This window comes from Ziziphus jujuba, chromosome 5 (genome assembly GCF_031755915.1).
Source record: "Ziziphus jujuba cultivar Dongzao chromosome 5, ASM3175591v1".
NCBI lineage: Eukaryota > Viridiplantae > Streptophyta > Magnoliopsida > Rosales > Rhamnaceae > Ziziphus > Ziziphus jujuba.
Window position 1 is genome coordinate 12,777,792 of NC_083383.1, and position 10,912 is coordinate 12,788,703.

The window sequence follows — 10,912 nt, forward strand, 5'->3', positions numbered from 1 at the left end:
CTTGCTTTGCTGCTGAATTGATCTTAATTCTGCTTCCAAATCTTGAATTTGTTTATTTGCGAAGCCAAAAATCGTCCTATTCCAAATTCTCAAAGCTTTGGTTGTCTCCGTTAAGCTTCTCTTTAGCTTGTACCACTCAATTCCCCAATTAGCATTCCAAGCTTTCTCCACAACATAAGAACTTGATTTATCCGAGGTCCAGGTTTTAAAAAATCTAAAAGGCTGCATCCTATTTTTGATTTCTCCATCGGATTGAATAAGAATGGGGCAGTGGTCAGAAGCCTCAAAATTAAGATGTTCCACTGTGGCATGTGGGTTGCTCTCCAACCATCTCCTATCTGCAACTGCAATATCTAGTCTCTCTCTGATTGAAGCCTGTCCCCCTTGAAGGTTGTCCCAAGTGAATAGACCTCCCATAAAACCAAGATCAATACCCGCCACATCCTGCATAAATTGCTTCAGAAAGGATTTTCTTTTCCAGCTTTGGCGCCCTCCAAATTTCTCTAAATTGTCCATGATCTCGTTGAGGTCTCCACACATCATCCAAGGCCTGTTTAGATTTCCAACAAAATTAGTTAATTGGTTCCAAAAGTCCTTCTTCTCACTCATATATGGGGAGCCATAACAAGCCAACAGACTCCAAATGGGAGTCCCATCTTCTCCAATAACATCTCCACAGATGATACAATCAGAGTTCCAAGAAATATTCAACTTGACTTCATCTATCCATAAGAGACAGATACCTCTAGCGTGCAGATACCTCTAGCGTGCCCTTTAGCTTCAATTATCTCCGTATTATAAAAACCCAATTTTCTACAAATCTTTTCCAAACGACAACAATTTCCCTTGGTTTCACAAAGGAAAACATAGGCAGGGTTGTGTTTATTAATAAGCTTCAAAAGAAATTTTGGAACTTTAGGATTGCCCAAACCCCTACAATTTCATGACAAAATTGTCATGGCTGAGTGGGGGGAGAGAGGGGGGGGGGGGGGGTGCATGAGTAGGTCCCCCTCCTCGGCTTAGTGAAAATTCAGTTGTCTTCTAGAAAACGAGCTAGTTTCCCTTTCTCTTTCCCTGTTTGCTCTTCTTCTCGCTTCTTGTTTCCAAGACCAAGTCCTTCTCTACCTTCCAATATGTTCATTGTTTACTCTTCTATCTAAGGGTGTTAAAGAAGTAAGCTCTTCAGTTGTCTCTCCTCCTCTCTGTCTATTTTCCTCCAATATCACTTGTATGGGTCGTTCTTCAAGACCACTAGATGGTTCCTCTTGATGAAAATCTGTTTCTATTCTCTGAGTATCTGAAGGCTTGTCTTTCAAATCATTATTGTTACTCTCCTGAGCTGGTGCTGAAACCAAATGGCCCACTTCCTCTTCGACTTCTTTTTCTTGGGTTTTCCTAAATCTGAGAGGTCCTTTGGAAGGTCATTTAAAATCTATTAAAGCTGGGCACTTACGATTTGCTAAGGGCCTATCCTTTTCACCACTTGAAATCCTACTTCCCAAGGCCCTTAAAACCCTTGGTTGACCCAGTCCAATAACACTAAGAAAGTCTAGGTGAATATTGTTGAGTTACTTCTTTTCTTCTGCTTTTGTGGTTGCAAAAGAGTGAATAATGTTTGAGGCCAACTCGCAAGGCCCATCAAATTAAATAAAGGATTTTTTAGTTTCTGTAAAATAGCTTGCTTTAACTCCTCCTAGAAATCCAAATCATGTCTCTTAAGCGTGAGGTTGAGGGCTTCCAATTCGGGGCACATTTCTCTAGCATTTTTGTATTCTTCTTCCAACATCCTCTGAAATTGGCTGCTATTGCTTTGGTTTTTTTTACTCGAGCTTTGTAAGGTCTTTAAAGAGTGTATTATTGAGCCAAGAGTGGTCAGTGCTTAGAGAATCATGAATTTCATCTGCTTTGCTGATCTGGAGCTAATCTCTGACACTCTTCAATGGGTTAACAAAAAGAATGGACACTGGAACCTCCGATCTTAGCCATGGACCGTATAATCGGGCTTCCACTCCAACACTGGTAGTTATGGTCGCCGGTCTTTCATAGGAGCACTTCCTTGTTACATGAGCTAGAATGCCACACTTGTAACAAAAATCCCCCCATCTTTCATATTTAAATTGAATCCAGAGATCTTTGCCTTCTAATCTTTCAAGAAAATAACCTACTAGTAGAGGTTTCTCAGTATCAATATCCAGAGATCTTCTCTTTATCAATTTTTTTGTTGTTTGCCTTTTAATCTTTATATATATATATATATATATAGAGGATCTCAGGCATTGATTTGTCGACGATCACCGCACACTTTGGCTAATTGGTTAGGCTTCCACTTTATGTGTCAATCTGGTTGTTTGCGATGTTTGGCAATTCTGAGAATGATTTTTATTAGTTTTATATTATTTTTATATGACAAATTATTCAAAATTTAAAAATTTATATTTTATAATCCATTCTAACTTTTGTTAAAGATACAAATAAGTGATAAAAAAAAAGGGAAAAAAAGGAAAAAAGAAAAAAAAGACAAGGCTAACTCATGTCTTCATGTCAAGATTAATATAGTTTCCAAGCTTATTTTTGGTATAAAAGATATGAGGCTTGATATTAATTCAAAAAACTTATAAATCATTCATCCCCAATGGAAAATTAAATTACCTTTATACTTTTAAATGTCACTTTTCTTTTTAAAATCTTTTCCCAAAATTAATTTTTTAATAATTATGCAAAAATTAATTTAAAGAGTTAAAAGTCTTATTAATTTATATTTTTAATTAATTTTATTTAAACTATGTGATATTTTTTTAAAAAAAATATGTTATTATTTTATTCAGATAAACTTTTTTGACTAAATAATAATTTGTTAAATATATTTAACTAAATTTATTTTAATTATCCAATATAGTTAACCAAATATTTTATAATGTTATCAATATATTTAATTAAATGTATTTCTCAAATATATAATTTACTTAGAAAAACTTATGTAACTAAAATTATCATATATATATATATATTTTTTTTTTTTAAATTATCCTATGGTTTAGATAAAATTTAATTAAAAATAAAGAAAAAATTTAAACTTTTTCAAATTAATTATTAAAAAATAAAAAGAAACAAAAGCAATTTAAAAAACTATTCTAGGATGTAAATAATCTTTTCAGAACCTGATAGATATTTTGGTAAATGAAATATTTACTAAAAGAAATACCAAATTAAGGAATTTCATAGCATGCACATCTTTTCCCCTGCAAAACACGCATTTGCAGCATTTTTGGAATTTTTTTATTTTTATTTTTTTTAATATCAAACGGATCTGAAACTAAATTGAAGCCCATATTTTTTTTAATCAGATCTAAAAATAAAAAATAAAAATAAAAAAATAAAACAACCACAATAACAACAACAAAAGCGCAAACTGAAATGAAGCACAGTCCCACCTTTTTTTTTTTTTTTTTTTTTGGGGGGGGGGGGGCGGGGGGGGGGGGTGTTTTGTGTTTGTTTGAAAGCACAGTCCCACCTCTGAATTTAACCCAACCATGCTTTAAAAAATTTAACACACGGCAACACACGGCTGCCATTAGGCCTTTACATTTGCAAAGGTCAGTCCCTCCTTAGACCTTTATAGGCAATATTTTAATGACTTTCAGACCACAATATTTGATTCAATATGATAAAGTGGATTAGTTTAGTGGTAAAATATTTCTATTTGTATTTATGAGAATACAAATTCGAGTCATATAGAAAACAGAAAATAGATAGTTTGTATTTAGATAATTTATTCAAAATATATATATATATATATATATATATTCCATTCAATATCACCCACTCGGTTTACACTGGGACTGCCCCACTCATTAAATCTTTCATTATTGGAAAGGCAAAAGTGGGGTTTGCTTTGTTTCTGTGGCCAATGGGTATAGAGAAAATACTGATGATTTAAAAAAAAAAAAAAAAAAAAGGGTTTTTTTCAATATTTGCAATCAAGTTCAAACAATCAGTATAACCGAGGTTTAAAATATAAAAATATTAAAAATTATTAAATATTAATAAAAATTCATATAAAATAATAAAAATTGATTGAAATTTATTTTTAAAAATATAATTTTTTATTACAATTTTAAAATTATTTTATTTAATTAATTAATTATCAAATTATTATAAAATTAAATAATATTAAATGAATTTTATATATTTTTTTAATAATATATGGTAAAAATCAATAATCATAATATATTATTATCAACGAAAAATAATGTTAAACATATATATGAGATAACGATATTTACTAATTAAGATTACAAAATAATTATTATAATGTTATTGTTTGTTACAAAATATCATTTTAATACTGAATAAAAATTTTAAATTATTATTTTTTTCATCTTCATATTATGTGAAATTTAAAAATATATATTCTTTTAATAATTTATAAAAAATAATTATTAAAATTGTATTTTTTTATTATTTTCTTTATTATTTTTAATATGTCAATTATATATATTTTATATTAAAAATAACTATATTGTTAATAATTATTATATAATATTGATTGATTATATACAAAATTATTATCTGGAATAGTTAAGTTTGAAATGTTATCCACACAAAACTACTTAAAATATTCTATAAACATTTTGTCAATTCATTTAACTGCATTTCTAGAAAATATATTCCGTTTTATAATAATTTATCTGTTTTTTAATATTTATCATTTATTTTGTACATATATTTGTATTTTTGTTTGTATTATAATTTATATTTACTTTATAATATTTATAAAAATATTAAATTTATTATACTAAAAAAAAAAAAAGATAGGTAAACAGTTGATCATTAAAGAATATTTATTAATTTTTTGATAAAAAATTGTTTAAAAAAATAAATTTAATAAAAACTTCCTATAAATTTCAAAAATATCAATTGAGATTATAAATTTTAAAAGAATTAATAAGGATATTTTACAAAATTTCAATAAAAATTTTATGAAAATATCGAAAAAAATTTAAAAGTTTAATACGTTTGTATTTGGGATCAAAATTTTCTATTCATCTATGAAAATATGGAAATTTAATCAAAACTTCCATAAAAATTTTGATTTTTCAAACATTGCCTGTGACTAACAAGAAGAAAAGAACCGCCGAGGGGCAAAGGTTATTACGGTCCGGTAAGTTAAGCTCCTAAAAAAGTTAAAACGGCTTTCACATCAACATGCAAAATAATGTTGGCGTAAAAAGATGAGCAGACGCTTGCAAGAATATTGGCCACCCAGAAAAAACAGCATACCAGATGCATTAAGCTTAAAAAGATTGCGAGATTTTACAACAATTAACATTATATAAAACATCCACACATAATATTTGAAACTTAAAGAGGTTGACAGGCATAGTCACTTATGTAGAAGACCACAATTATCCTCTACAGTTATATAAGCACTTTATCTCCTAAAAGGTGTTTGACATTCACATATTTGCAATTCCTAATAAATGTCCAAATAAACAAAGTGAAAAATTACGACTTCACTTTGAATACCTCCACATTTAACCACAGCAGGAACCACAGGCAGGTAGGGAACCTGGGAATTCAGCAGAAGCGATTTCAGACACAGAGATTTAAGAAAATATTTGAAGATTTTAAATTCATAAAGTGGTACGAAGTCAACTTACTATGGTCAGCCCCTCTAATACTGTCCAATCCACGGACATTGTCAAGTCCACGACGTGGGCCACGTGGACCACCCCCATATGGCCCTCCTCCAGGACCTCCTGGACCACCACCATCCCATTTCTTACTAGCACCAGAGCCCTTCCTGTAAGCATCCGATTTTTCCATCTACCACAGAAATACAGAGAACATAAGTTTCACGTTGCACACAGAGAAAAATCAATATTTTCTTAGGATGTTGTTGTTTGAAAAGGAACACAGGTGAATGTCTTCTTTACCGAGAACATGGTCGCAAAAAATACGCTTATAAAGTTTATAATGGCCCAGAAAAAGTCGGTTATAGTTCCGAATCGCCATATTGATCGCTTGGATTTGACAACACCTAGAGAAGTCATTTCAGATCAGGCTAAAGAAGGAGGAAGGAAAATGATAAACAACATTTTTCTCTAAGCCACATCATATGTATATATTTATAATCAATAGTTTTAAAGAAATGAAAAAGAAAAACACAGATGCGTACAATACACCACAGTTATAGGAGGCTATAGTAGGAATGCAGTAACAAATTCATAAATAAAGCTCCTTAAATATACCTCAGATGATTAACTCTCTCTTTATGTGGCTAGTGGCGTGATTTGAACTTAATGGTTTGAGTCAAAAATAGCATGCCAACTCATACGATGATCATACATCATCTTGAAGCATCAGTACATAAAAGAAATAAAGAAGATTCCAGCTTAAACATTCTCAGGATTTCTCAAATCTTTTTAATTTTTTAATTCTCTTTTTTAACATAACCAGGTAGAGAACCTAGGACCTCCTGGTCAAACAGGAGAAAATTAATTCTCAAACCATCACGTAATATAATGGGACAAAAGTTTGCATCAGTTAGTATCTTTCTGACATTATGTAAAAAATCCTCTCAGCTAATCCTCTCAGCTAAATGCAAATTTCCGAATGTAACATCATTTCCATAAGATCAGTGCTTACACAAACACTCAGCAACCTATGCATTCCAAATTGCCCGTGAATCCAAATACCAATATCAAGAGCTCCTTAATGAAAAAAGCACAAAGATTGCTCACAGCTATGGCCACATCAGGCTCTATATTTGCCAACTGCATCGAGCAAAACATGTAAAGACCTTGCTTGAAACACATATTCTGCATAAATCCAGAAACCATGGAAACCCATGTTCCCCTAGCTCTAAGAGGTAGCACTGAGGAAATTATCAAATATTCACTACACCTGTGCACTAATTTTCCTAGCTTTAGCCAAAAACATTTCTTTAACATATAAGATGGGAATGGTCATCAGGTGTCATGCCCATTCATAACATCATAGAGTATATATGTTATTGCTTTTGACTATGAAAGCTTTCAACATATTGTTCCACATGCAAATGGTGGATTGATGAACGTTGGGAGAATTTCCATGAAAGTGTAAGCTTTCCATGCTCTTGGTCTGAGCTAGAGGCCAAGACCCCACTTAAAGGAAAGCTAGTATCGCCAAGCCAACAGGCCACTTCTGACAACCAGTGCCTGGGGTTGCTTCAGGTGTTTCATTTTATGCGTTTCTCCAACAGTAGGAGGCATATGATGACAATGTGAACATACCTTCACTTACTTCATAAACATAACCATCTACTCAGTTAAACATTAAAGGAAATTTCTCCAACAAGAAACCCAGGAAATGGTACCACATAAATTAATATGATCTTAAGATAAAGAATGACTCAGATAAGGATGGGGAACTTAGCTTGATCTTGTCATAACAGCTGACTTGGAGAGGAGAGTTATTATATATTATTTTCCATTTAAAGGGAACATGATGCAATTAGTTTCAATCAAAGAAAAAACAGTGTAATTTACCAAAATTTCAGGGAGTCATGTGGAATTTTTTTCCACACTAACCCAAGAAACAAAACTAACAAATATTTTAAATGTTTTTCTTAAAAATAAAACAGAGGTTCCTTGGCCTTTATCAATGATAAGAACCTCGTTAGATTTTATAAAAACGGAGGTATAGGTACTACCTTACAGTTAAAGTGAAATCTTCTCAAAGACAGGCACACATAGCAGAAAAGAGGGAAACCTCTCCCACCCGCAATGAAGAGACAAAACCAGTTAACACAAACAACAATAAGTCATATAGATAGATATGGAGAAATAAATTCAACATAAGAGCAACTAACCTTTTTCACATAAACACAATCGAAAAGAAATCTTTAATTGGTTTTGTTAGGGGACCATAGCAAGAAATCAAAACAATAGCAGCAACGTTGCTAGCCAGCCACAGTATCTTGGCATCCCCAACCAAAAACATGAAAAAAATTTAAAAAAATTAAAAACCCTTGAGCGCTTTCTTGTGAGCAAACCCAGGACAAGCCCATTATGTTATGAAACCTCTTCCAAGCATCATTAATTATAGCGTGCCTAATGTGTAAAAGCCTATAAGCAGGCCTAGTATTTGATTATCTAAAAACAACAAACCAAAAACCCAATCGGCCAACCCTATCACCCTGATACAAAATACAGAAGAAAGGTTTTACGAAGTATGGAATCCCTATGTTGAATTATCATTTATCAAAACTTCAATGCTCTCAGCTGCCAAGCAATTTTAACTGTTTTTTGATCATGATGAATCTTCCAATTAAAGGCACGAAAAGAACCAAAAGCAAACATGTCCAACATCGGAGTTCAAAATTCAGCCAAACTCTTAAAAACCAAAAAAAAGAATTCACAAAAGAAGAAATACATAGATCATCACGTCAATATGGAAGAAATTCGATAAATCAAAAACCTAATCCCCAAATGGGAAGCTATCGAGTAATTCAACAACATCAAGTGCTAAGAAACCAGAAATTGCAAATCGATAAAAAATCGAAATCATAAAATTCTAAAAGCAATTCTCCATATCAACGCAGACGGTAATTAATTTACAAATAGAAGAGAGAGAGAGAGAGAGAGAGAGAGAGAGAGAGAGAGAGAACGAACCTCCCTCGACGTAAGCCATTGGTGAATTTCCCAAAGTCGTTCCAGGGTCTTCTCAGAGTTTCTGAGATTGTATACAGATTTATTTATTTAGCGCAATTTTTCCACGGGGACTCGCTTTACCGTATTCTCTGTGGCAGGGATGACGTGTTCACTCAGTTTTGATTGGGTGCCTAAAAGCCAACTCAAGTCCATTACACGTGGCATATTGATACTGGATGGAAGACTTTTTGACTTCTTAAGCTGATGTAAAAGGTCCAGCGCGTGTAAATTAACCGCCGTTGTAAAAATTGAAAGGATCTCTTACCGTCAATAATAGTTCAATTGTTATAACTAATCTATAGATGTCAGTTACTTGTTCTCTATCCAGATAAAAGAAAAAAAAATTATTTGTTTCCCTACCTCTTACTAATTATAAATTGGAATATAATTTCTCATAGAATTTTATCATAAATTTTCCAAAGAATAGTTTCTAATTCGACCAAAAAAAAAGTAACTTTTATAAAAATAAGAAATAAAAAAACAGAAATGAACAAACTAAAAAAAAAAAAAAAAAATTGCATAGACTGTCTTTCAAATTTTCACAAGTATTTCATCCACGTTTGACTTTGAAAATAAATTGTTAGAAATTTATTTCCATTTTTGGCAAAACAACAATGGTGGGCAACTACAAAATGAACTATAGGGCAAAGAAAAAGACAGAGAAAAAAAAAAAAAACAGACGATTAACAACAAACCCAGAAGACAAAGACACTTACACTTATAAATTTGTGAGACACCAAATGAAATTTGAAAAATTATTGTAAATAATCTTAAAAAAAAATAATATGAAAAATCTTTTTCAAAATCTAGAATTAAGAGCATTACGAAGATATACGAGAGAGCTTTCGATCTTGCAAAGATAAGATCTAAAAAGTAACACAAAAGATAATAGTTGAAAAGAGGATTAAGGTGCTGTAGGCATCCAGAGCGTTCTATTTACACACTGATGACCACTCGTTGATGGCATTAAACTTGCTGACATGTCAAAAATATGATGTGTTATTAGTAAGACAAGAGTTACTATCTAATTGATAATGTACACCACCTTGGATTTCTCATCATCAATGTATATTTTGTGTTAATAATTTCTCAGTATGTGTTAATAATTTCTCATCATCAATGAGGGACGGAGCGGTGAAAGAGAAAGCAATTGAGAATTCCTCGCCGTTAAACACATACAGAGGTGGGTGGTCATTTTCTTTTATTTATTTTTTCATTCTAGATGTTCTTGTGAACGTGGGCAATGACTGGATGAAAAAATTAAAAAAAAAAATGGAGAATTTGTTGGCGAAGAAGTTATTAAGGAAAATGTGAGAATTTGATGTTGGGTTCTGATGTGGGTTTTAATCAAAACTCATGTGTTCAAAAAAATAATAAAAGTATGATTATAATAATAATAGTAGCCTAAGGAACCGCGAACACGATGCTGTTTGTGGCCTCTGTGTTTGAATTACAACCAATACAGAGCCAACACATGTTTCTCACCACCCTATACATAAACCCGCCATGCAACTCGCTTGTCTTTGCAGTTTCATCCTCACACAAATATAGCAGCCTAGCCATTTTAGATATATCACTCTCAAAATTGTCCTGTTTTTCTCTCTCTCTCACTCTTTTTTTCCCCGAGAAAATTAATTTCCCGAGAAACGTAACAGAAAATGCCGAGGGAAGGTATAGTAAACTGCATAGATATCCTTTTCGCCATCCTCTTGCCTCCTCTTGGTGTCTTCATCAAGTTTGGCTGCAAGGTCTGCATATATATGATCATCTTCAAATATATATATATATATATATATATATCATTTTCTTCTTCTCTTTTGAATCTTAATTTCCTAGGGTTTTTAAATTATAATAATTTGTAAATTGTCTAAGAAAAATTTGTTGATGATGATACATGCAGGTACAATTCTGGCTCTGTTTGTTGCTGACTCTGTTTGGATACATCCCTGGGATTGTCTACGCTGTTTTCGCTATTCTCCATTGATAACGTCCAATTTCTGTGAGCAATACTTAGCCACGTTCTTTTTTCTTTTTTCTTTTTTCTTTTTTCTTTTTTCTTTTTTTTCGCAATATATTAATATTAAATTAAAATTTGTGTTTTGATTTTGTTATACATACATTAAATATAAGTGCATGCATTTTTGTTCCTGGAGATCTCAAAATGAAAAAGATTTGAACATGTATCTGTTTGCCTAAGCTATACATGTACGTTAATTCTT

General features: G+C 31.9%; 1 protein-coding gene across 2 annotated transcripts; it reads right to left on the reverse strand.

Moving 5' to 3' along the window:
• Positions 1–5,254: 5,254 nt before the first annotated feature.
• On the reverse strand, positions 5,255–8,808 carry LOC107421008 (uncharacterized). 2 transcript variants are annotated; one of them, XM_016030123.4, is made up of 4 exons: positions 8,655–8,808; positions 5,937–6,040; positions 5,661–5,826; positions 5,255–5,569 (listed from the first exon to the last, which is right to left on the reverse strand). In XM_016030123.4, exons 1-4 carry the CDS (start codon positions 8,671–8,673, stop codon positions 5,535–5,537), a joined length of 324 nt encoding a protein of 107 aa, XP_015885609.2. In that variant the 5' UTR covers positions 8,674–8,808; the 3' UTR covers positions 5,255–5,534. The 2 variants fall into 2 exon arrangements, with proteins under 2 accessions (XP_015885609.2, XP_015885610.2); XM_016030124.4 differs by lacking the exon at positions 5,937–6,040 and having other exon boundaries at positions 8,655–8,774.
• Positions 8,809–10,912: the final 2,104 nt, after the last annotated feature.

Bases quoted from the DNA above. Each gene is read 5' to 3' on its own strand.
- LOC107421008 (XM_016030123.4), bottom strand. The intron at 5,827-5,936 runs GTAAAGAAGACA...TTTCTGTGGTAG, and splicing joins TTTTTGCGACCATGTTCTCG to ATGGAAAAATCGGATGCTTA. The intron at 5,570-5,660 runs GTAAGTTGACTT...CTGAATTCCCAG, and splicing joins TATTAGAGGGGCTGACCATA to GTTCCCTACCTGCCTGTGGT.